At 42.6% G+C, this 25,417-nt stretch overlaps 1 protein-coding gene across 7 annotated transcripts in view; it reads left to right on the forward strand.

The window, feature by feature from the left end:
- UBR4 (ubiquitin protein ligase E3 component n-recognin 4) overlaps positions 1-25,417 on the forward strand; it is a 78,288-nt gene that overhangs the window by 33,149 nt on the left and 19,722 nt on the right. For 3 of the 7 annotated variants that reach the window (XR_003988468.1, XM_030463633.1, XM_030463627.1), the window contains exons 50-86: positions 380-412; positions 1,562-1,625; positions 2,111-2,245; positions 2,855-3,029; positions 3,234-3,371; positions 3,803-3,924; positions 4,286-4,397; positions 4,905-5,035; positions 5,178-5,355; positions 5,536-5,640; positions 6,107-6,262; positions 6,887-7,055; positions 7,725-7,821; positions 8,230-8,337; positions 8,694-8,810; positions 9,992-10,201; positions 10,909-11,058; positions 11,760-11,987; positions 12,110-12,188; positions 12,660-12,902; positions 13,819-13,987; positions 14,586-14,730; positions 15,418-15,503; positions 16,018-16,105; positions 16,241-16,434; positions 17,489-17,728; positions 18,824-18,962; positions 19,522-19,647; positions 19,816-19,944; positions 20,401-20,744; positions 21,162-21,252; positions 21,618-21,702; positions 22,105-22,232; positions 22,961-23,090; positions 23,466-23,623; positions 24,082-24,191; positions 24,717-24,858. Coding sequence is in view for 6 of the 7 variants with exons in the window: in XM_030463633.1 (XP_030319493.1) it covers positions 380-412; positions 1,562-1,625; positions 2,111-2,245; positions 2,855-3,029; positions 3,234-3,371; positions 3,803-3,924; positions 4,286-4,397; positions 4,905-5,035; positions 5,178-5,355; positions 5,536-5,640; positions 6,107-6,262; positions 6,887-7,055; positions 7,725-7,821; positions 8,230-8,337; positions 8,694-8,810; positions 9,992-10,201; positions 10,909-11,058; positions 11,760-11,987; positions 12,110-12,188; positions 12,660-12,902; positions 13,819-13,987; positions 14,586-14,730; positions 15,418-15,503; positions 16,018-16,105; positions 16,241-16,434; positions 17,489-17,728; positions 18,824-18,962; positions 19,522-19,647; positions 19,816-19,944; positions 20,401-20,744; positions 21,162-21,252; positions 21,618-21,702; positions 22,105-22,232; positions 22,961-23,090; positions 23,466-23,623; positions 24,082-24,191; positions 24,717-24,858 (5,254 nt within the window). In the remaining variant the exon portion in view is untranslated. The remainder of the gene's footprint in view (positions 1-379; positions 413-1,561; positions 1,626-2,110; positions 2,246-2,854; positions 3,030-3,233; positions 3,372-3,802; positions 3,925-4,285; positions 4,398-4,904; positions 5,036-5,177; positions 5,356-5,535; positions 5,641-6,106; positions 6,263-6,886; positions 7,056-7,724; positions 7,822-8,229; positions 8,338-8,693; positions 8,811-9,991; positions 10,202-10,908; positions 11,059-11,759; positions 11,988-12,109; positions 12,189-12,659; positions 12,903-13,818; positions 13,988-14,585; positions 14,731-15,417; positions 15,504-16,017; positions 16,106-16,240; positions 16,435-17,488; positions 17,729-18,823; positions 18,963-19,521; positions 19,648-19,815; positions 19,945-20,400; positions 20,745-21,161; positions 21,253-21,617; positions 21,703-22,104; positions 22,233-22,960; positions 23,091-23,465; positions 23,624-24,081; positions 24,192-24,716; positions 24,859-25,417) is intronic. The other 4 variants (XM_030463628.1, XM_030463629.1, XM_030463630.1 and 1 more) reach the window with 4 other exon arrangements.

Raw genomic sequence — 25,417 nt, forward strand, 5'->3', positions numbered from 1 at the left:
TTTATAGTCCCATGTTGCAGAATGCAGTGTGGTTACCTTACAAAGTGCCTCTTGAGTAGGAACAACTAGTGATGGGCAAGAGGGAGCTTTGGTGTCTGCACTTCAAATCTAACCTTCAGTGGTGCTCTAAGCAGTCTGCTTGGCTTCTCTGTGCTAGGTCACCTGCATCTCCTTTATTTGCTTTGCTGTTAGGCAAGTGTCTGGTGCCCAGAGGGAAAGAACCATGCTAAGAATTACTGTATAGAGCGCTCTCTCAGCTTCCTGATTTCCCCATTTAATTTGCCTTTTGCTTAGAATGTGTTCTAGGGTGTTTTTATGTGAGCTTTACACATTTATTTTTATTTTATTTTTTTTTTCCTTTTTCTTTGCTTCCCCAAAGTTCTGAAACTGAGTCCCTAACCACCCTGGACCGGTTAGTATGCCATCCTTTTCTCTGCACGAATGGGTGTGTGTCAGAGAGACAGAACACATGGTGTGGCTTTTGTTGACTGTTTTGGGTTTTTTTTGCTCTGTTTTGTTTTGTTTTTCAAGTGACATTTGCTTCTTTACATTCTGGTCATTGCATGGCAGATGGTTTAGCAAAATGTAAAGATGAGGTAATTTGCAGATTTTGCTGTGTACAGCATAACTGTTGCTTGTTTGACAGACTCCTCTCCTCTTTGTTCCCTCCTTTCCTCTTTTTATCCCACTTTTATTTCCCTACTAGCTTTATGGAGGGTGGCTGCGGGTAGGGGAGTATCATATTAATTTATCACCACCAGACAGTCTTTACTTTTCCCTCACATTCAGTCCTATGCTGTTGTTTCTCCCTTTCATGCTGTCTCTTCCCTCCTTTCTCCTGTATTCTTGCACTGCTCCTGGTGTGTCAGATGGCATTTCAGGTAGTTCTACTGTGAGGCATGAGGTGGTGCTGCAGGGAAGAGACTCAGAACTTTCCCTCAAGTTGCAAATGAGGTTTTCCTTCAGGGCAAGCACTTTACTAGCCTGCCTTGCTGCTGTCCAAAGTTTGGACTTCAGCATCTCTCTCACTTGAGACGTACTCAGTGCTCCGAGTTTAATTTCCTTCTGGGATCTTTTGGGCTGCAACTCCAAATTGGGAAGAGCAACCTGTGTCAAAATAACAAGCAAGTAGAATCTTGCTCCCTCCGAAAAGTCGGTTCCGCTTTTTCCCATGTGTCATTCCACCCCTTGATCTGCAGTCATCTGTACGTCTGTGGGCCATGGTGAATTGGTACTGTCAAGACAATCCAAGTTATCCCTGCTGCAGGCTGCGTAAGGAAGTGTTTTATCCTCTTTGGGAGAGAAAAGCCCCTGTCTTTCAGCTGTGGATTATTAAAGCAGTCCTAAGTTTGTCTGTGAGCGTGAGCCAGGTTTAACTCTGGTCTGTAACACAATGAAATGATATGCATGGTGCCTGTGGCAGGTTTTATCATGCTTTGATTTTGTACTTGGCATTCGTTAGCTGTCTCTGAGCTACTCATGGCTGTAGCCTGCATAAAGCAAAGTGCTAAGGAGAGAGAAGGGTTGCTGTACTCAAGCCTGCTTTCCTTTCTCCCTTCAGGCTAGTAGTGAGTTCTTTAGAAGCACTGGAAAGCTGCTTTGCTGTGGGACCAGTCAACGAGAAGGCAAGTAACTTTCTGAATACATTCTTGAGCTTTCAGAGCTGGGGGAAGGAGGGGCAAGATCGGCAGCACCTCCTGCAGCCCTGGGGGCCTGATACAGAAGAGAGCCACATCCGTTTTGCACAGAGCTCTGATCTGAAAGTTGACTTAGTGAGAAGCGTTTGAAACTCATTTAGAATGACAATCAGCATTTGCATTTATGGCTGGTGGGATTTTTTTTGTGCTGTAAAGTGACCTCGTTTACAAAAACAGCAGAGTAGAAGCCCATAAATCTCTAAAGGACTTTTCTTGTATAGGCATGTGAAATGGTCCTTAAATGTCAGATGATAATTTGAGGAGGCTGTCAAAACTGTGTTGAAGGAAGGCAGAAACATCTGTGCACAGGGCGAGGAGGGGAGGGAGCTGCAGGTACACTGAGAGATCAGCCTCATGCATCACCTCAACAGTAAATGTACTGAAGAAGGTTTTTTGTCTGTTGTTGGGAGCAGGAGAAGAATAAGGTGGCAGCTCAGGAACTGGCTACTATGCTGCTGTCCATGCCAGCTCCTTCCAGTGTCCAGCAGCAAACCAAGAGCCTCTTGGCTAGCTTGCACACCAGCCGCTCAGCGTACCATAACCACAAGGTAATGTTGTGCAAGGGTTTCAGTGTCTCCTATAACTTACCAAGTTATGGTTGCCATGCAGCAACACCCCCAGAAGGTCCTTATTTTCTTTTAGCTGCTGCTGCTTGCCTTGTTCTAGCTTTATGTTTCACCAGAACTTCAGCATTTAAAATGCTTTTTGAAGATTTTGGTGAGAGATAATGTCAGTTAATCTAGTGAAATCAGGCAGTTCAAACACATGAAGTTTGTTTGCAAACTGTGTAGCTCTGGTTTCCATTTCCACAGGCATCTGGCTTAGGGTGATAGGAAAACACTAGAGTAAGTAGTGGTTAGATTATGTGCTAACATAATTGCAGTAAATGCCCAGATGCCTTTACTAACCACTTGGATGGTTATATTTATAGACTGGTCTTTCCATCCACATTTAAGCCTGAGGGGAAGAAAACGTGTTAGATTTCTTCTATTACAGGATGACTTTTTAGTATTATTTGTCCTTCTTAGATGGCTATGGCCAAGAGTTAAAGCAGCAAGTGCTAGATTTCCCTGGGATCTGTCCTGCAGTTGTATTTCAGTTGCCTTGTGCTTTTGTCTGTTGGTTTTTCTTTGTCTATGTTATCTTTGACTTTACAGGATCAAGCATTGTTGAGTAAAGCCATTCAGTATTTGAGTTCCTCAACTAAAGAAGGAAAGGACCTTGATCCTGAAGTGTTTCAGAGGCTGGTCATCACTGCTCGATCCATTGCTATTATGAGACCAAACAATCTGGTCCATTATACAGAATCAAAGCTGCCACAGCTAGAAACAGGTAGAGAAATCTGAATTTTTCCTCTCTTGTGATAAATGAACATGTCTTAGGGTATCTGGTTTGGTGTAACAAGGATTGTATTGGGTACATTTGTTAGGATGCCAAAGTCCTTGTCATGAGCCTCTAACAAAAGCCATTTCAAGTAAACTTGGTGTTAAGGTTTTCCCCTGCAGGTATCTGACAAATGTTTTTCAATCTGTACAGAGAATGAAGAAGGGCAAGAGGTCCAGAAACAATCAGAAGGAGATGGGTGCACCTTTATTACTCAGCTGGTCAACCACTTCTGGAAGCTGCATGCATCAAAACCCAAAAACGCCTTCCTTGCCCCTGCCTGCTTGCCAGGTGTGCTAGCTTTTCTTTTGCTGTTGTAAAGCTTGTGTATTTTGAAGGAGCTTATTGTGAGCTTGTAAACAGAGAAAATGTGTTCCAGACTAGGCTTAAGGTGTTAATGAAGCAGTGAATGCTGTCTAAGGTGTATCTACTCCTAATGTTTGTTCAAAAGTATGTATATTGTACTAGTAAAAAGGGTCTAATGATTGATTCATTTATATTTGACTTCATGGATGGTGCTGGAGTGGTGCTGTTAGGGCATGCACAGTATTCCCTTTGACAGACAGGACTTGTGTGAGCTCATTTTGGAGTGAAACTGCAACATATTCATGATGCTAGCATTGTGCTTGAAGTCTGCAGACAGAAGTTGCTTCATGCAGCATCTCGCTCTCTGCTGAAATGGAAAGACAGTTGATTACAGTCCAAATTTTATTCCTGTGTAGGTCTCACTCATGTTGAAGCCACAGTCAATGCTTTGGTGGATATTATCCACGGATACTGCACGTGTGAACTGGATTGTATCCACACAGCGTCCAAGATCTACATGCAGATGTTACTTTGCCCGGTATGTGATCTTGCTCTGCCCCAGCCTGTGACACTGGTAATGTGGAGAGAAGTAATAGAGGTAGAATGATAATGTGTAGTAGGGACACAAGATAGACATGCAGCTACAAAACAGAGTCAGAAGTGAACAAAGGAGAAATTTCTGTCCTTGTTTGTTTTAGTAATGTTATTACATGTTGTATGTGCAACAGTAACTGTTGTTATTGTTCTACTGCTGGGGGATAGAGGCTGGACAGTAACATGTGTCTTATGTGATTCATGACCAACAGAAAGTCAGAAGTGTATTCTTAACTACCTTTCCAAATCCTGTGAATAAGCATTTTATGCTTAAGAAGTTTAATGATTAACTGTTAACCCTTTAGGATCCTGCAGTGAGCTTTTCTTGTAAACAAGCTTTGATCAGAGTGCTGAGACCAAGGAACAAGAGGAGACATGTCACCTTGCCATCCTCCCCTCGCAGCAATACTCCTATGGGTATGCAAGATCCATCCATCTTTGCCTTTAAATTAGCATGACCTCCTTTATTTGCCAGAAAAGACAAGAAAACAAAGTTGTCTTTTAAATGGGACATCCTTTTTCTTTTCTTTTCTCTCCTTTGCCCCCTAAAAACCTTTTCTTTTTTAGACATTCACCTCTTCTTTGATGTCCTCAGTCTCAAAGAGAAGGGAATTTTTTTCCCTAATCTGTTAGGAAAAGCTGACTATTTTAGCTAAGGGTTAGTAATCCAGACTTCCAGATTGTCCTTGCATTTCTCTGCACATTTTAAAGTCCTTGTAAACCAGTCATAAAGATTAGTGCAGAATTGCTAGAATGAGGGTATTGACTCTCCAGCCAGGAGATACTTTTTTAGTGGTAGTTGTCATGGAATTGGTCAGTGGCTGGGGGTAAACTGAGGGCAGGTTAGTTTCTTCAGCATTAGTTGCCTTGCTCATGATGAGATGAGGAAAGAGCACATTTGTCAGTCAATGCTTTGTAACTCAGGAGATAAAGATGATGATGATGATGAGGATGCAGAAGACAAGCTGCAGAGTTCTGGGATAGCAAATGGTGAGCATATCCGTCAAGAAAGCCAGGAGCAAAGTGAAGTTGATCATGGGGACTTTGAGATGGTGGTAAGTCCAGAGTGCTTCTCTTTGGAGCCTTTTGAAGTATATTAGATACTTGAGTTGAATTTAGTTCTGGTGAATCAGCTTGTAGTGCTCCATTAGCTGGTGGTGGTTCGGTGAAAGTTCTCTCCGTGTTTCCTCTCCCTAGTCTGAATCTATGGTTCTGGAGACTTCGGAAAATGTGAATAATGGGAACCCTTCTCCTCTGGAGGCTCTTCTGGCTGGAGCAGAGGGATTCCCTCCTATGCTGGATATTCCTCCGGATGCAGATGATGAAACAATGGTGGAATTGGCTATTGCCCTGAGCCTGCAACAAGATCAGCAAGGTAAGATGTAGATGTTACTGGTAGCTGAAAAGGTAATCAGAATACGAGTAAATTGGGAATGAAACAAAGCAGAAGCTGTTGATGTTAACACTAACAAAAATAATAGAACTATATATAGGGAGAAAGAGTTAACATAATTCTGTAATAGAAAGATACTCATAATTTGTTTTCTTCTTGCAGGAAGCAGCAGCAGTGCTCTTGGACTTCAGAGCTTAGGACTGTCTGGCCAAGCACCCAGCTCTTCTTCTCTTGATGCTGGAACACTCTCGGATACTACAGCATCAGGTAACTGTTCACTGCAAGGAATTAAGTTTTTCTGATTTTAACCTGAATAATGACTTAAAATTTGTTTGTAAATACAGTTTTAAAGAAGCCTGAATGTATTTTTGATAATCTGTTTATGGGCTTTGATAGACTTTAGTTATAGGCTTCTGAGGAAGTTTTTTCCTTTTCTTAAAATAAAGCAGGCAAAAATAAAAGCTATATGTGATCCCCCTTGCATTTGTAAACAACCAGACATTGTTGTTCAAGTAACTTGTATAATTGTCTATTTGATGAGAAGTTTTCCTTCTCAGGGTGTCCCTTCCACTGCTTTTAACAGGCTTAAATGTACTGATGGACACTTCTAAGTTCCCTTTTGATTTGTATGTGACAACTGACACAAAACCCAGAGACAAATATCAGTGGCTTTTCTTTTGTAGCATTTGCTTCTTTTGAAATTTTATTGAGACAGTGTTTTTACTTGTAACAGCTCTCTTTATTCTCTTAGCTCCAGCGTCTGATGATGAGGGCAGCACAGCTGCAACAGATGGCTCAACCCTTCGAACTTCACCTGCAGACCACGGGGGGAGCGTGGGCTCTGAGAGCGGCGGCAGCGCCGTGGACTCCGTGGCTGGTGAGCACAGTGGTGAGTGTCATCTCTACAGCTCCTGTTTATTGTAATAAAAGGACTTTACTGAGAGGTAGGTAAGCCCTGGCAAAGAAGAAACCTCAGTTCCACTTCGTGTTGACTGCCTAAGTGCCCTACAGACTGAATGTTTGCTCACTTTCTGGACTATTTTGGAAGTGTGGAATCTGCAGTAGTTTTTGCTGGTCTGTAATAACAATGCAGTAGCCGAGAGCAAAACTGAAAGAGTTCACTGTATTGCTGGATAAGTTTGGACAGGATAGAATTAATTTCTGTCATTTTTGCTTGGGACTGATACCCAGTGAAAATAATTAGACTTTTATAAAAAAAATAGTCAGCATTGCCCATCCTGTTTGCCATACCTCTTCTGACTCGGTTTAAATCACTGCTGTGGAACGTGTTCAACGGGGGACACAAAAATGGGGATGGCAAACAAAAGAGTGCTGGAGGTGTTGAACTGCATCTGTGTAAATTACTCTTTTGGCTTCATGAAGATAGACAAAGACACTGTCTCCTTAGAACTATTCATTTTAAAGGATAGTTCAGCTGCATTCATTGCTATGAATCTGCCAAGATGTGTGTTCAGTTGTGCTGACATTGTTTTTCTCTTGTTTTCTGTTTCAGTGTCTGGCCGTAGTAGTGCCTATGGGGACACAACAGCTGAGGGTCACCCTGCTGGACCAGGCAGTGTCAGCTCAAGCACTGGTGCCATCAGCACTACCACAGGCCAACAAGAGGGAGATGGTTCTGAAGGGGAAGGGGAGACAGAGGGAGATGTCCACACCAGCAACAGGCAAGGATCTTTGTTTTCCTTTTCAAGAAGAGCTTATCTGCTCTGCAGTGGCATTGTTTATACGTGCTGAGATTCACAGAATATTGTTTGTGGCTCTGTTAATTGTAAAAATCAGAAGTGAAAAAGATAGGTTAGACAAGCCACTGGAAAATGCCTCCTGCAATGCAGTCACCATGTAACATGTTACACATACACAAAACTGCTGCCTGTAGAAAGTGATGGAAATCCTGCATGAGTCTATAAACAGAGGAATCACTAAAATATACAGCTTGGGAAACTTGTGAAGTTCATTGTCTGGAAAAATTATGTGGAGGAGAGCTGTGCACTTTGGGGAAGAACTGCAGTTTTTTATGCTGTTGGAACATGCTGAGTCATTTTTACAGTGCAGTTTGGAACTGAGTTATAGATTCTGTTCCTGGGCAGTTCAATCCTGCAGGTAGCCATGCTAGGCAGTTGTAGTTTTGAAGAATGACACCCATTGTCAGAGTTTCTCTGAATCTTTGACATAGACTGTTAAATCTGAGGGGAACCAGTCCTGTGTGTGCTGATTTGATGACCTTAGGATTTTTTCATGCTCTGAGTTCGTGGTAAATTGCAGTGCTCTGTTGGTGATCTGCTGGGTCTAATATGTCCTGTGATGTTTCTGATTCCTGGCTTCTGACTTCCCAGGCTGCACATGGTCCGACTGATGTTGCTGGAGAGGCTGCTGCAAAACTTACCTCAGCTGAGGAATGTTGGAGGAGTCCGGGCCATTCCTTATATGCAGGTAACTGAGGAGAGCTCAAGAGTTAAGCTTTAATAAAAGCTAATCACTATTACTATTACTGCTACTACTACTATCAAGTTTCTGTTTCCACCTGCTTTTACCTTTCACTTTCCTGCCCAGTCAGTGTGTGAGTCCAGCTCTGAAGTATTGCACAGCATTTCTTACCCTTTTTCTCAGTGTGGCGTTAGCTGGCTGAAATCTAAGGGCTGAAATCCTTGAACCCTGATCTATTTGGGGGGGTTTGTTTGTTCTGAATGTTTATATTAGGGTGTGATGACACAGGCAAAATTTGGGACAGAATGTAAATTAATCAAAGTAAAATCTGCAGGGGTTTTATTAAAGATAATCTATATTGGTCTTTAAAACATGGAACCTGCCTTCCATTAATTCTCTGATTTTTATTCCCAGGTTATATTGATGCTCACAACAGACCTGGATGGAGATGATGAGAAAGACAAGGGAGCTTTAGATAACCTTCTGTCCCAGCTGATTGCAGAACTGTGCATGGACAAAAAGGTAAGTTTTTATTTTTCTTGATTCATTCATTTAAGGTAGAAAGAGACAAGAGTGCAACTCTTCCTGTTTCCAGCAACCACAGGTGAGCCTGAAAATTTGTTTTGCTTGAATTAAACTCTTAAAACAGGCATGATCAGTGATGCAGAATTGACATATATACCTTTTCATTCGGATAATACAATTCTCTGTCACCCAGGCCACTGTCTACCCCTATACTGAGAAATTTGTGCTGCTTTTTTAATGTTACTGCTTGAGCTAAATTAGAATTGCTTGATGAGGATCAGAGCACTGAAATTGAGATGCTTAAGACAATATGCTCAGCTCATGGTGTAAGCAAGCAAGCTCTCTTCTTGCAGGATGTGTCTAAGAAAAATGAACGCTCCCCGATGAATGAAGTGCACTTGGTGGTAATGAGGCTGCTCAGTGTCTTCATGTCCAGAACAAAGTCAGGATCCAAGTCATCCATTTGTGAGGTACCTTCTTCAAATTACTTTGTCAGGGGGATGATGTGGTGGTGGTGGGGCTTTTGTTCATCAAAGATGGTGTAAAAGCTGCTAACTGAAACAGCTGGTTAAAACTGAAAATCAATTTGAAAGTACTTTGGAAAAATTCACAGGGAATCTGGAATATTTTGCTTTTAAGAGAAAGGATTGTTGCTGAAACTCAGAATGGAGGAAACTGACATGTAAAGACAACTGGATTCACTTGTTCTGTGTGGGGTTTCTGACAGCTAAGGGCAGCACATTAATGATGTTATTTAAAATGGTCTGCCAGATTTTTTTTCCTTTCTTCTTGTTGGTGCTGAAGAGGTTAAAGAGGATTTGTAATGTGATTATTGGAAAGCAATATGCTGCTGTGTCAACGTAAAAGTCGCTAAGAGGATTCCTTAGATATTTGTTGCTAAAAGGTACAGTAATAAGGCATAAAAAGCAGTATGTGTGGTGGGAAGGAGATTAATAAAAAAGCATAGAGGTTAAAAAATTTAGTCTGAACTGCATCAAATTTTAATGAGCTTATGAGCTGTGGGGTTTGTTTGGATTTACAGGGCTGCTTTAATAGTTTTATTTACAGTAGCTTTTTCTCCAGCCTTTGTTATTCACTTGAGCTTCCCACAGAAATCAAAGCTCATCGTCTTGCAGAATGCAGGTGGAGCAGTACCTGGGTGGAGCAGAGCCTCTGAGCAGCATCTGCAACAGGGACTCTTTCTCTACCAGAATTCACCCCCAGCTGGCCAAATCCCAGATAAACAAATAGAAATCCCAACTTTAAAAAAAAAATTAAAAAGGGGAATCGGGGGGGAAGAAGAAGGAAAAAAAAAAAAGCCCTAGTTGTCTAATCCATAGCAGAGTGGCCTCTGGCACATGTGTCGAGGGGAGATTAGACTTAAGAGGAGATTTTATTTGTTTTCCTTTACTAAGCGCTTGTTCAAAAGAGTCTCTGTAAATATTTTGAGTTGCTTTTCATAAACACAAAAAAGCTAAAAACCCCAACCTCAAACAAACCCCAAACTTACAAAGCTCCCTGTAAAGTTTTGTAAAAACCTTCTCTCCTCTCCATGCTATCAGTAACTGCTCTCTGATTCTCACAGTTTCCCCTCTTCCTCCAACACGATGCTTTTCAGGTACCCTTGTAACTCATCTCCTCTTTGTTCCAGTCTTCCTCCCTCATCTCCAGTGCCACTGCTGCTGCATTGTTGAGTTCTGGTGCTGTTGACTACTGCCTGCATGTGCTGAAGTCTTTGCTGGAGTACTGGAAAAGCCAGCAGAATGATGAGGAGCCTGTAGCCACCAGCCAGCTCCTGAAACCTCACACTACTTCTTCTCCACCCGACATGAGCCCTTTTTTCCTCCGCCAGTATGTGAAGGTGAGTCCTACCCCACACTGCTAGAGTTCCACCAAGGCTGCTGCAGAGAAAAAGCATCTTTGCAAAACTGGTTTTTCTGTAGTAGTGCAATTAAAATCCATTCCTGTGGTGCCTGGTTACAACTAGGACTACTCTGAGTTCTCTCAGAGCAGCCCAGCTCGTTGTAACCATCAATGCACTCCTAAACTAGGCATTTCTGTGGAGCTGCTGTCACTGTTTCTGGTTGACATGTTAATCTTCCTGAAGAGAAGCTACACCATGGTGTGACTCTTTTTGCTTGGCAGGCAGAATTTCTGAACCACTGCTACTTATTGTGGCAAGGAAGACTAGTAGTTGATGGGGATTTCCACACTAAATCCAAGGCTCATTTAGCCACCAGGGTGTTTTATGCTAAGATGCTGCTGGCTGGGGAGGAGGGCTTTGGGATATGTACAGGTGCAGTGAAAAAGCCTAGTTAAACGTGAGAATGTCTCCCAAGTTGAAATCTCATTTATTAAAATGCCTTTTAGCTTATTGCATCCTAATAGTTGCCATCTAGTGCAAGTCCTCATGCAGGTTTCTTGGCTTATTTATCAGTTGGGAGCTGCTGCTTTAGCTTTGAGGTTCAGAAAAGTTTTGTTTTTAGAAAATAAATCAATCCACCCTTGTCATGACACCACACAAGGAGTGTTCTGTGCCAGAGGCTGATGGATTGCTCTTGCTTTCAGGGTCATGCTGCTGATGTTTTTGAGGCCTACACTCAGCTCCTGACAGAGATGGTGCTGCGGCTGCCATATCAGATCAAGAAGATTGCAGACACAAACTCCCGCATCCCACCTCCTGTCTTTGATCACTCCTGGTTTTACTTCTTGTCTGAGGTAAGTGAGAATGTGATACTCCTACAGGTTTCCACAAAGACTGCTTAGTAATGTTACCTCTCCTGGGAGAGATGAGCTTTTCTAGGACTGACCTCTGATCCATCTCTGATGGTTTTATTTTTCCTCTTGAAAGAAAATGAAATCTCAGCTTGTTTTATTCCTGTTGAACAGGAATCTATTGGAAAGCATATGTGAAAAATAAGATTACTGTTATTTTCTGTAACGTAATGTTTGCTGCTAGAAATCTCAAGCAGAAAGCTTTGTGTGAGGTGGTACATTGCTACACTGTGCTCAGCTGTTGGCACTTTAAATTAATTCTTGAAAAAAATTGGTAAGATACTTGGTGTTTATTTTTCCTGTTCCTTTGCTTCTATAGCTTCCTACTCAGAGATAACAAGTTACCTTCCAATTGCACAACTTTGGGAAAGGATTTATTAGGCTTTTCATTTGAGGTCATAGATGGCAAAGAATAGTTTTCAGAAGCAGTTTCATAATTGAACAGCTCAGGATGCTTCAGTGTTGCTGTGCTGTGTTTTCTCTGCCTGTGCCTTGCTTTTATGGGTGACTTTACCTTAAGGCTGACAGAATCATGAATGCATCTCCCATATCTTTTCTTTTGGTAAGAAAACACATATTTTAGTCACCATAGGTTGCCTACTGGTGAGTTCCCAGTGCTGATGTTAAGGCTTTTCTTTGCCTAGTACCTGATGATCCAGCAGACTCCATTTGTGCGCCGGCAAGTCCGCAAGCTTTTGCTCTTTATCTGTGGATCAAAGGATAAATATCGTCAGCTCAGAGACCTGCACACCTTGGACTCTCATGTTCGTGGCATCAAAAAGCTCCTGGAAGAGCAAGGCATTTTCCTTCGTGCCAGTGTGGTCACAGCAAGTTCAGGCTCTGCCCTACAGTACGATACGTTGATCAGCTTGGTAAGGAAAAGTGTGGCACTCTCCTAGGAAAAGTGTCTGCTGCTTTTGTGTGAGATGCCAGTAACAGAAATACTGAACATGGTGTTTCATCCTGTTTCATCCTGTCCCATTCTGCCTTTCAGATGGAACATTTAAAGGCTTGTGCAGAGATCGCCACACAGAGAACAGTAAACTGGCAGAAATTCTGCATTAAAGATGACTGTGAGTTTGGTCTCTGGGAGTATTTGAGGAGCAGAGGGGATGTGTTTTGTGTTGTGGTTTGAATCAAGACCCCTGAGATGGGCAAGCTCAGAAGAGAAGAAGGGGGGGGGGACAGCTGAGAGTTTTGAGCAAGTCTGAACTGTTTCCAGTACTAATTACTGCAGTGCTCTGATTGCATCTGTTCCTTAACTGAAGAACACAACATGGTTTAATGAGTAACTTCCAAGAGCAGGAATGGGATATCTGGGTTCTCTTGCTTGCACTGATGTTCAAGTGTGTAATTTGGGATAAAACACTTCACCTTGGTGTACCCAAATGTTATTCTTCTCTAATAAAGGGACAGGAAGATTCTATAAGTTTGTGGGATGGTTCTTGTCATGTTCAAAGGGGTTTTTGTTTGGGGCTGGGATTTTCTTTTTTTGCTTGCTTTTTGGTAATGCAGACTTCAAAGATTTTCTTCTTTCTCTGCAGCGGTTCTGTATTTCCTCCTTCAAGTCAGCTTCCTGGTGGATGAAGGAGTCTCACCAGTTCTCCTGCAGCTGCTGTCTTGTGCTCTGTGTGGCAGCAAAGTGCTGTCTGTGGCTTCATCCTCGGGATCATCAAGCAGTTCTTCTACCTCTGCCCCTGCAGCATCAGGCTCTGGGCAGCCAGCAGCACAGAGCAAATCCTCCACTAAAAAGAGCAAGAAAGAAGAAAAAGAAAAGGAGCGAGAGGGTGAGCTGGAGTTGTGTCCTGTTCTGTCGTGGTTTTAGGGCTGAAATCTGCTCCTCTTAGTCTTTCTTGTTTCTATTTAGAGAGAACTGATTGCTTCTCATTGTGATAAATGCCACTCTTTTGAAAGGGTCGTGAATTGCAGCAAGGACACTCACAGACTTGAGCAGTAATTAAAAGAGAAGAGAAATTTTGCCATATGTTGGTCAGAAAGGAGCAAAGATGAAGCAGTATGAGCTAAGAGTTGGGACTGAGATTAAGTGCTGAGTATATCCCAATCCCATTGTGAGTCCATTGTTACCTAAAGAGGGCTTTAAGCTATCTTTAATAGCTAATAGCTAATAAGCAATGGAAATTGCCTATTCCAGTGACCAAGTAGCATCCCCCAAACTTGCCTGCCCTGAGCTGTAGGTGGTTGACATGTCTTTGGGGATTAAAACAATACTGGAGATGCACACTCAGCTAGCCCTGCTCTTCAATGATTATGTTCAGACTTGTTTTCTATTTCTGACTTGTAAGCTATGTGGGAGCCAGGGCTGCTGCTTAATGGATTTCCAAAGTCCTGGGAAAGTAATTAAGCTTTCCTATAAAAGTCATGGGTCTAAATTCTCTCTTGGCTTTGCTTCAAGGAACCATTTTGGCCTACCCTAGGAGATGATACTCTTGAGAGTCTTTTCACTGCCTCATGGTTGATAATTTTGTTTTTATCAGCTTGTGTAGTACATCCTTACTGGCACGTCTTCCAGCAGTTTTCTTCTGTGTTAGGAGTACTAGATTATATATTTGGAAAAAGAAAATAATCAATTTGTCCCTGATATCTTCACTCCGTCCTCTATAAAATAGGAAACTGCCCTGCCTGTGAGATATTCCATTCAGCTGCTTTCTTCTAAGTCTTTCTCTGCCACTGTGTCCCCTCTAGGTGAGAGCTCAGGCAGTCAGGAAGATCAGCTTTGTACAGCTCTGGTGAACCAGCTCAACAAGTTTGCTGACAAGGAGACCCTCATCCAGTTCCTGCGTTGCTTCTTGCTGGAGTCCAACTCCTCCTCTGTGAGATGGCAGGCACACTGCCTGGCACTGCACATCTACAGGTGAGCTGGGAGCAAGCCTCTGACCTGGCTCTTAGCCAGGCTCAGCTCAGTTGTGGAGAGCTCTGTCCTTGTGGAAGAGTGAAAGCTTGAGCCTCTGAAGGATGCTGAAGCTTGCAGGTGGTTGCACCCTGTGGAATTGCTCACTATTTTGCAGTTACTTGGACTGAAGGTAGAAGTTGTGACTTAACTTGTTAACTGAGTTATCACCTGCAAGAAGTGTTCTATTTCTGTCTGCAGAATCTGGCTCCTGACATCAGTGGGAGTAGGTACTTGTGGGAGAGTTCATTTCTGAAGCAGATGCAGACTCACACAGTTTAAACAGTGGAACTTTTGTAGGGATAGGCACACTTCAGGGTGCTTAACTCCCTCAGGACTCTACTCAGCTGTTGTAGAACAGCTGCTTTCATTTCAGAGAGTTCTGGACAGCTTCTGGTGTCAACAAGAGTAGAGATTTTACTTGTTGAACTGCTGTATACAAGATAATAGTTATAAGCTTTGGTGAACTGTAGCATGTCTTTTCCTTTGGAATAAGACAGTGTGCCATGCACTCTATATAGTTGAGTCTTGATATATGAATGATATGTAATCCATTCCACAGGAACTCAAATAAGTCTCAGCAGGAATTACAGTTGGATCTCATGTGGTCAATCTGGCCAGAACTACCAGCCTATGGAAGAAAGGCTGCACAGTTTGTAGATCTCCTGGGATACTTCTCTCTCAAAACACAGCAGACTGAGAAAAAGGTAGGGGGACATTCTGAAAAGGAGGTTCAGCATCCTGGGTCCTGCTGCTTACTATGAATTATTTTAGTTCTCATTTATGATACACTTGGGACACATTTTGGCAAAAAAGATATCCTGGTGGAAATTGGTTTTATTCCCAACATCTGAGCATGAAAAAGGCAGGCTTCTTTAAAAATGGAGTAGTATGGATTTTTTGTTCTACTGTTTTAGGTTTGGGTTTTTTTATTTAGAATAAAACTTCTTTCCCACAGGAAGCTTTTATGGAGAAAATAAATTTATCTGCTAGCTCTGATTTATGCAATTTTTATATTCCAACTCCTAGAAATCTTCTGTAACCACAACTTTTGAACACAGGAAGTGGTAGGATTTCTTAGGGGACCAGTGGACTTGAGAAGAAATAATTTAGAACACTGATGCTTTCATGTATATGTTTAAAGAGCTGGGAATGCCTTACAAATCTTGGCAGGTGTTTCCAGTGGTTGGCTGACAAATGGCACTGTTATTGTGGTGAAGGTCTAATTTTAGGATCTATTACATTCCTGGTCAGTGATTTAATCACATAAATTCCTGGGGGCATAGCACATGCATCTTCTGGGGAACCTGGAACACCACAAGATGAGAAATCTTTTTCTTTGAGCAATTAAAAAAAACTGTTGAGAAGACAATATTTTTCTAATTGTATTTCAGTTGAAGGAATACTCCCAGAAGGCTGTGGAGATCCTCCGGACTCAAAACCACATCCTTACCAACCACCCCAACTCCAACATTTACAAGTGAGTTACTTCTGACTTTGATCCATTTCACTGAAGAGCTTTTCAGCAGGCGAGCTGCAATCCACAGGGGAAGGCACAACTCTGCAAATAACATTGTGGTGGAGGAAGGAACCCTCCTGAGACTGCCTGTGTGCTGTCTTGGGAGCAGAGCAGATTCCTTTTTGCCATCTGAAAAACGTGACATTCCATGCTCTGTCACCAGCAATTTGGCTTTAGTTTTTTTGCTTTCATTTTCTGTAAATGTTTAAAAATATTAAGAACTATTGGAGAACAGACTTGCAGAACTGAGCCTTGTGTTCTCAGTCACACCTTGGCAGTGAGTAGTTACACTAAAGTAAAGTGCTGCTAGATGAATAGCATTGATTTTCAATGTGCCTTACTTAATGCCTCTGTTACTAAATTGTGGGACTGTGAGGACTACAGGTAAACTAAAATGATTCTATCTGAATTGCTATGTGTTTTGAAACACAGTGAACACCATATTACAAACGTCAGTGTTGTCTTCTCATTCCAGCACACTGTCTGGGCTGGTGGAATTTGATGGCTATTACCTGGAGAGTGATCCTTGCCTTGTCTGCAACAATCCAGAGGTGCCTTTCTGTGTAAGTGACTGCTGTTCTTATACCCTCCCTTATTCTAGGCTTCCCAATCATTTACAGCAGTGTGATTTGTTGTGTTTCTGACTTTTGGGGGATGTAATCACATAGGCAGCATGGCCTTTGCTTTTGTCTTCTCAGTACATCAAGCTTTCCTCCATCAAAGTGGACACACGCTACACCACCACCCAGCAAGTGGTGAAACTGATTGGCAGCCACACCATCAGCAAGGTGACAGTGAAGATAGGAGACCTGAAACGAACCAAAATGGTCCGAACCATCAACCTCTACTACAACAACAGGACAGTGCAAGCTATAGTGGAGCTGAAAAATAAGTATGTTTGTCCATAGTTTTTGTGTGCCACTCTGATTGTGACATCACAGTGTCTTGTTTTAGCTCACATTCCCTCTTAGACTGTTACTCATCATTGTCAGCCCACTTTGGGTGGGATTGTTCTGAATCTCCTACAGTAAATTGTCAAAGAAAAAATCCATGTTTCACCTAGAACTCAAAAGATGTCTAAAATTTGTGTAGAAGCTTTGTAGAAGCTTTATTAAGCTAAACACCTAACTTAGTGCCTAACTTAACCACTATTAATATCAAGGACACCTCCTGGAGATTGTGACTTGGAAAAGGATTTGGACCTTGCAGCGTGTCCAGAAATGCAGAAAGCATTAACATTAGTTGTTTGAAGCCATATAGTAGAATTAAAATTAGAAGTTGGATGGCCTAACTCCTGGCTGCTTCTTTACCCACAAAAATGGCTCCTTTTCAATACATTACTGAGTCTGGAGCCAGTTCTGCTTTATATGCTTTCCCTCCTTACTTCCTGAGATGTTCTCACCAGAATCAGATCTCTCTGGCTTAGGGATTAATCTGTGCCTACTGCTGCTTATTGCTTATTTGAAGTCTCAATCCTCTGTGACATCACAAGTGGCTGCTGTGGAGAGGATTATGATGTCACAAAGAGAGGATTCTGACTTCAGGTTGAGAAGAAGCAGTGGGAGCAGATGAGATCTTTAGAAATAAATATCCTGTTTTCATGCAAATGTCCTTACTAATAAAAAAATGGAGGTGAAAATCCCTAGAAAATGTCTGTAGAATTAAAGTTTTTCCATGAGGCATCAACAGCTCTTTAATCCTAAACAGTCTCTCTCTATGAAGAGGATAAAGGCTTAAAATGTATTTCTGGCTACATATCATGTCAATACAGAAGCTAAGGAAACGAAGCCTGGAACTGCTCTCCATTCATCCCATTTAAAGTAGATTTGGAGCCGAGACGGTGGCGTTTGGCTTCTCTTCCTCCGTGGGCAGGATGGAGGGGAGGATACTTCTCTGCTGAAAAAAAACACTGGTTTTGTGCCTTTTTTTTTTTTTTTTTTTTCCAGGCCTGCTCGTTGGCACAAAGCTAAAAAAGTCCAGCTGACCCCAGGCCAGACAGAGGTGAAGATTGATTTGCCTCTACCTATTGTGGCTTCCAACCTGATGATTGAATTTGCAGATTTCTATGAGAATTACCAGGCTTCCACTGAGACCCTGCAGTGTCCTCGCTGCAGTGCCTCTGTCCCAGCCAACCCAGGAGTGTGTGGGAACTGTGGGGAAAACGTGTACCAGTGCCACAAGTGCAGGTATGTCACCCTCCTCCCTCCCCCTGAAGCCAGAGCCGGGGGGTTTCAGAGCCCTTGTGCCCATGCTGAATGTTCAACAAAATACCCTGCTATTTCAACACACCATTCTGGTTAATACAGCCACACAATCAAATTAGTCAAGAAGTATAAAACAGGCTTACAGGGATTTACTGGTAATGCAGGCTAACAAAGGAAACCTGACACAACAGTACTGAAAGAAAGCAGAAGTTTCAGATCAAGCCCTCAGAAATTTAAAAAGAAAAATTCTCAGGAGGAGGTTATATTTGGCCTGCTTATGCCAAGGGCAGGAGGCTGGAGTTCAATTAGATGATTGCAGGGTGGTTTCCTCACAGGATCCCTTCCTCAGTGTGCTGGATGGACAGTGCTTGTTTGTCTTTTCAGAGCTTTTGTTGTTCTCCATTCAGAGAAGGGCTCTGGGCATAATTTACTGTGTGCTATTCAAGCTTTCACTACAGTATTATAAATCCTTCTCTGTTGGGAGTTTTGTCTTCTTATCCAAGATCTCTTCTCTTGTTGTTCTCCCCTATTCCTCTCTAATCCTCATGGATTCGTGGTGTTGTGCAGATTCTTTCCACAGATAGCTGGTTCCTGGTGTAGTGAAAGGGTTCCATAGCCCTTCCTGAATTAGGGCAGCTAGAAATCAGCTGGTCTCACACTACTCTAGTCTGCAACAGGATAATAAGTATGCTGTAACTAGTCCCACTGCAACTGGGGGAAGAGTGAGAGCTATTGAAAGCCAAGCCCTCACAGAACAAATGGTTTCTTTTTATCTGTGTTCTTGTAAAGGGCACAGTGCCCTAGTCTGATGTTCTACTGGGAGTGACTGTAGATAAAGTAGAATTGTTTGGAATAAATTCACATCTGTTTCTTCTTTTCCCAGCCAGAATGTGGCACTGCCTCAGTAAGGATCTTGTTGCCTAACTTGTAGGGTTTTTTTCCTCATGTATTTCACTTGTGCCTTTGCCCAGGGCACTTTGGTAGGTTTTACCCACCGAGTCCAGTGCTTACTTCATTGCCTCAGTTACCTTGATGAAGCTCAGCAGCATTCCCTGACCTTTTGGGCTTGCCTTTCAGATCCATTAACTATGACGAGAAAGATCCCTTCCTCTGCAATGCCTGTGGGTTCTGTAAATATGCTCGCTTTGACTTCATGTTGTATGCCAAGCCCTGCTGTGCAGTGGATCCCATAGAAAATGAAGAGGACAGGAAGAAGGTGAGACTAATAGCAGGTTTATTAAGGAAATGCTGTAATTCTTGGCCAGGTCAACAGTGTGGGGACATCAGAGGTCCACCTCTCTTGGGAGTAACATGAAAAGTCATGCTTCCTCAAGGCTTCTTACTGACAAATCCACTCTTTGCTTACTTTCTTGCTCCATCAAATAAATAATTCTTCAAAACACATAATTCAGTGCTTTACTTACAAACTAGCTATCTAGCACTGCATCTCTTTTCCTTGCTGCACAAGAGGGTGAATTTGGGCTGTACTGTGTGTATTACCATTTGAGGAGCACTGCTAATGAAGGAAGAACCCATTGCAGAATGTGGCCAGTCCCAAAGGACAAGTATGCTGAGTAAAGTATCAGCAGAGTGGTGCTCTGGCAGAAGCAGGACCACTTTGTTTCTTTTTTTTTTTTTTCCAGAGAAGGGCAAAAGAGACTACTTGGGGGATTGGTGGTAGTAGCTCTGTAGAGTTAAAAATTGTGTCTGGAATTAAAATATGTTTCTTCTCCTTTTTTTTTTTTCTTTTTTTTTTTTTTTTTTTGTATTTTTAGGCAGTAACAAATATCAACACTCTCCTGGACAAGGCTGACAGAGTGTACCACCAGCTGATGGGACACAGACCACAGCTGGAAAACCTTTTGTGTAAAGTGAATGAGGCAGCTCCTGAAAAGCCACAGGTAACAAGGGACAGATGGATTTTGCACAGAACCCCAGGCTGGTGAGACTCTGGCCTTTGTACTCCCAAGAGCAACTGAACGATCTTTGTCTCAGATGCTGCTCTGCAATAGTTATTTTTGGGTGTAACCTCCATATATAATTCCTTTTTGTTTTCCCCTCTGTTTCAGGATGAATCTGGTAGCAGTGGAGGGATAAGTTCTACCTCAGCTAGTGTGAATAGGTACATACTCCAGTTGGCCCAGGAGTATTGTGGTGACTGCAAGAACTCTTTTGATGAACTTTCCAAAATTATCCAGGTATGATGTGCTCTGATTTGGAGTTGGGTCGTGTGTTTTCTTCTGTTGTCAGATGCAGTGCAGGTCAGAAGTAGAAAGAAGTGTTGCCATTCTGCTTTTACTGATATTGTTAACAGTGGGTGATCAGCTGCATATTTTCAGGGAAATAACAGAATAATAATTTCAAAAAGCAATGCTTACTATTAATACTGTGATTTTGTCACATTTCCAGTGTTACATTGCATGAAGTGTAGACAAAAAGCCTTTTAACAGGGCAGGTAACTGGGAGTTAGGCTGATATTTCTAGTGGGTTTCCCAAGTCTGGCATTGAAATGAAGGTTTTCAAGTTTTGAGATACTTGGTTAGAAATGTTTTGCCACAAAATACACAGTGAAAATAACCTTGTGAATGGGATTAACAATTATGTGCTGCCTCACAAGTCCACAACTGTCATTCCTCCTTTTCCTGTGTTTCCAGAGAGTGTTTGCTTCTCGAAAGGAGCTCCTGGAATATGACCTTCAACAGAGAGAGGCAGCAACAAAGTCCTCACGAACCACTGTCCAACCCACGTTTACTGCCAGCCAGTATCGTGCCTTGTCTGTCTTGGGCTGTGGCCACACATCATCAACTAAATGCTATGGCTGTGCCTCAGCTGTCACTGAGCACTGCATAACCTTACTCCGGGCTTTGGCCACCAACTCTGCCATCAGGCATATCCTGGTGTCCCAGGGCCTCATCCGAGAGCTCTTTGACTACAACTTGCGGCGGGGTGCAGCCAGCATGCGGGAGGAGGTCCGTCAGCTCATGTGCCTTCTGACCAGGTTAGAGCTGATCCACTGCTGGCAGCTCTCTGACATCCAGGGAGCTCTGGAAAGCTGTTTGCTTGTAAACACATGATCAGAAAGGAGTAGATAGCAGACTAGATACTGAGAGCAATTTCTTCACGGAAAGAGTGGTCAAGCGCTGGAACAGGCTGTGGAGTCACCATCCCTGGAGGTGTTAAAAAAAATCAAATGTAGATGAGGAGTTGATGATCTTAAAGGTCTTTTCCAACCGTAGTGATTCTATGAGTAGCTTCATAAGCTTCATATCAGCAAATGGTAGACTGTAACTTCTTGTCCATTTGTTATCAACTAAGATAGAATCCCAGAAGCTTTTGGCCTTTAGCAAGAGCACAGGATAACAGTGCTCTTCTGGAGCACAGGATAACAGTGTTCTCTTTTCTCTTCTGGAACTAGAGACAATCCAGAGGCCACACAACAAATGAATGATTTAATCATTGGGAAGGTTTCTGCAGCTCTGAAGGGACACTGGGCAAATCCAGACTTGGTGAGAGCCTTCTGTGTTTTCTTATGTCTTTTCTGACACTGCTGGTGTATTCTAATAGTTTCATCTTCTCTCTTATCAGGCTCTATTGTAATGCTGAAGGTGCCTGTGTCTTGATAGGAATCAAGATAAACAGTAAAGCACAAAATTATGTGACTGGGTATATGCCTAAATTTCCCCAGGCACTTCTGCCTCTCTTGACTCTTGCTTGCATCTCTAATAGGTTGCCAGTCATCCCAAATGGGCATGGGATTGAATTTACTTAGTTCAGTGTGTAATGAACCTGTGTTTTTTAAATATCAGAAGGCAAAAAGCACTGCTCCATCATCAAGACTTCTTAAACCTTTGAAATTGTGTCTGTGTTACAGGCTAGCAGCCTGCAGTATGAGATGTTGCTGCTGACAGATTCCATCTCCAAAGAAGACAGCTGCTGGGAGCTCCGTCTGCGCTGCGGTGAGTTTAGATGGATGGTGTGAAAGCTTTATTTTAAAATACTTCAAAAAGGTCCATGAACTATAGTAAGATGGTAAGATTTTAAGCAAGGGAACTGATGCTTACTCAGCTCCTGGATTGGGTTAGGGATGGAGTTATCACCAGGCAGCTTTGTCCTGGGGTAGTGCGTTTCTTGAAAGAAGAGCACTGAGAAATAAAAAGCTGGAGGTGTACAGGCAAGATTCTCCTGATGTAAGAGAAAATAATTGTTTTCCATCCATGGCTGCGTGAGAATGTGATAGTTTTGCTTGAGGATATGAGGTCTTACCTAACTCCAAACACTTCTAATGTGCTGTGTGGAGTTGTAGAGGTGTACTGTCTGCAGATCTCACTGTAGTATGGACATTTATGTCTGTCTTTCAGCTCTCAGCCTCTTTCTGATGGCAGTGAACATTAAGACTCCGGTGGTTGTTGAAAACATCACCCTCATGTGCCTGCGCATTCTTCAAAAGCTGATCAAGCCACCTGCTCCAACCAGCAAGAAAAACAAGGTACTGCCTTTCGTAGGTGCTGAGCAAAGCAGCTGAAAATACGCTGATTAAAGTCTGGCACACTGATCCCTGTGATTAAGTAACTTGGTGATGAAGCCAGGGCTTGCTTTACCTTGTCACAGAGATTGGAGAAGCACAGATCCTGTGACTCCTGTCTTTGCAGACTGCATATTAAAGAGAATTCCATTCCATTTTTTAATGTTCCTTTATGTCTTTGAGCACTGTTATTCAAAACCAGGCGTTGTCTTTTCCCCCTTAGATTTTGAGGCATGGGGGAAGAGGTATTTTAAAGCTATGGCTTGGTTATTTTGGGCAAGCTTTTGGTGCTTTGAACAGTTTTGTAGAATCAAGTATCTAAACATGGTAGAATCAAGTGCCTTGACTCAGATTTTTAAATACAGAGCTACAATTCTGATAAAGATTACATTGTTGGGCTGCTCCTTGTTTGTAATTTAAGATAACATTTGCAAGGGAGATGGGTGTTTCTGTTTTGCTCTAGCTGTCTGATGATCACAGATGGATGACAAAGATGGGTTTACTTCAGCAGTAACTGGAATAACCAATCTCTCTTAGTTCATTGTTAACAGAAACTGTATATCCTGCTCTTATCCAAGAACTGAATTTACCTTTTCACGGAGCAGAGTTCAACCAGTGGTTCACCAACAGGAGTTGCTCTCAAGGGGACAGGCTGTGGCTTTCTCAAGTCATAGAACTTTTCTGTTTATTAGGATGTGCCTGTGGAATCTCTCACCACTGTGAAGCCTTACTGCAATGAAATCCATGCACAAGCTCAGCTGTGGCTCAAGAGGGACCCCAAAGCATCGTATGAATCTTGGAAAAAGTGCCTCCCTGCCAGAGGTAGTCCTGTGCTTATAACTTTGTGCTGTAGAGTTGTGTCATCTTCTGTCCTGTGGCATCTAATACCATCTTAGAGTAGATGGTATTAGTAGAAAATACACCGTGCCTGAAGGTAATCAGAGGAATGTAAAAAATGAAACTTGTTGCTTCTTTAAAATTATACCATCCAGCTGAAGAGCTGATTGAATTTCCTAAGAGGCCATGGGATTTGTGTCTGGCTTGGAAGTGAACATAGCTCCACACAAAAGTGAAAGTGGCAGCAGCTTCTCAGCTGGAGTTTGGAGAGTTCCAGTATGACAAAAAAAAAAAAAATACAACAGCAATTTGCAGTTAATAGCTGCTGGCAGTTCTCCTGAGCTGGGTTCAATATTGCAGGTATGGATGCCAGCGGGAAATCTCCCAGCAAAGCTGAGCTTCACCAGCTCTACTTGTTGGAAAAATATGTCTGGAAATGGAAACAGTTCATGAGTCGCCGTGGGAAGAGAACTTGCCCTCTGGATCTCAAGCTGGGACACAACAATTGGCTGCGACAGGTGAATGTGGGTGAAACCTCCCAGTGGGACACACTGGTCAGAGCTAGCTGAGATTGCTGGTGATTTGTGGCATTTTATGAACTTTACAGATGATGTGAGCAGGGGTATTTCATGACACTGTACTGACTGCATCTAATTCCAAGTTGGGTTTGCAGCTTTGTTCCATTCAAAATGCTGCATCTAAACATTTACCCAGTAATCTGCATGGTCCTAAACTCTGAACTTTTCATTGCCATGGTACTCTTACTTGTCTACAAAGCTACATTTTCACAAGTTTGGCTTCTCCTGTATGGTGTATTATTGAAATATTTTGCTGACCAGCAAAGCAGGCATTCTCACAGAGCCAAGTGTTTGGAAGAACAAGAGAATGCTGTCACCCCAAACTTATCTAGTGTTATGTATCACTGGTTTATCTGTGCACATCAAATGAAATCACCTTTTTAATGTTCTTGCCTTAGGTGCTGTTTACTCCTGCCACTCAAGCTGCACGACAAGCTGCCTGTACTATTGTGGAAGCTCTGGCTACCATCCCCAGCCGCAAACAGCAGGTCCTTGATCTCCTGACAAGGTATTTCCATTGTTGCCACACTAAGCAGCTCCAGGATTATTTTTTTTCATTCCCATGAGAATCTTTCCCTTCTCTGAACTTCTCTCACACCTCTCCCTTGTATACCTCTGCTTCACAGGTCTTTTGGGGCTGCATTTTAATACTTAACTAGCTGGGATGATATAGTTTTAGGAATTCTTTTTTTGTTGTTTGGCAATAAGCTATTGCAGGGCTGTACTTTTTCAGGTGGTGTTCAGCTGTCTGGACATTTCCCTTGTTTCTTAGACAGCAAAATAATATGATGAACCCTCTTCCAACTCATGTGACATAACTTACCTCAATTGGTGGTAGTAGTACAATTGAGGAACTCCTTTTTGGGACAAAATACCACTTCAACCACTGAGCAATAGTTGTGCTGTTAGCTAGGAGGACAGAAGGGAGGATAGATTTCTGGAGCCTTTTTCTGTCTTTCCGTGGGGTGAATAAGCTGTGAATATACCTCTTGTTACTGTGAAGTGGTTGTCAGCTTGTGTTTCTCTTTGCTAGCTACCTGGATGAGCTGAGCATTGCTGGTGAGTGTGCTGCTGAGTACCTGGCCTTGTATCAGAAGCTCATCAAACCTGCCCACTGGAAGGTCTACCTGGCAGCTAGGGGGGTTCTGCCCTATATTGGCAGCCTCATCACTAAGGTATGGACTTGTATCAAGAAACTAGAGGTAGCAACAGAAACCCTGACCTCTCAGCTTGGCTTTTGGGCTTTAAAATATTCAGCTCTTCACTCAGTATCCTGTTGCTAACCCTTGCCAAGTGTATGAAATTCATAGTTCTACACTCTCATCTCTGAACAGGAAGAGCTACAGTGGTTTTAGCCCCAGCTGTAGCATTTCTCAGTGCAAACTGGCTGGTATAAATTAATTAACTGCTCTGAGGGCAGCTATGCTAAGGATATAAATATTGCTACACTTTCTTGGCACCAGCTCAAAGTTGGAAGCTGTCTTAGCTACCAGACTGGACTCCAAATGGTAGGGGAGGATTAAATGTGCTGCCATTCCTTGAGTGTGAATTACAGCCTGTTGGAGAAGCACCATGTTTAAGTTGGAGTTTTCAGAGTGTTAGGTCTTTGGAGCTTGCTGTGGTGATCACTGCTTGTTTGTGGTCCAAAAAGGCAGGTGGTACTCTCCTTATTAATGGTGGTCTTGAGACCTTCATGGAGGGCCATTAGAACAAAGTAGTGGTAATAGGCAGGCA

This window comes from Calypte anna, chromosome 21 (assembly GCF_003957555.1).
Source record: "Calypte anna isolate BGI_N300 chromosome 21, bCalAnn1_v1.p, whole genome shotgun sequence".
Classification (NCBI taxonomy): Eukaryota; Metazoa; Chordata; class Aves; order Apodiformes; family Trochilidae; genus Calypte; species Calypte anna.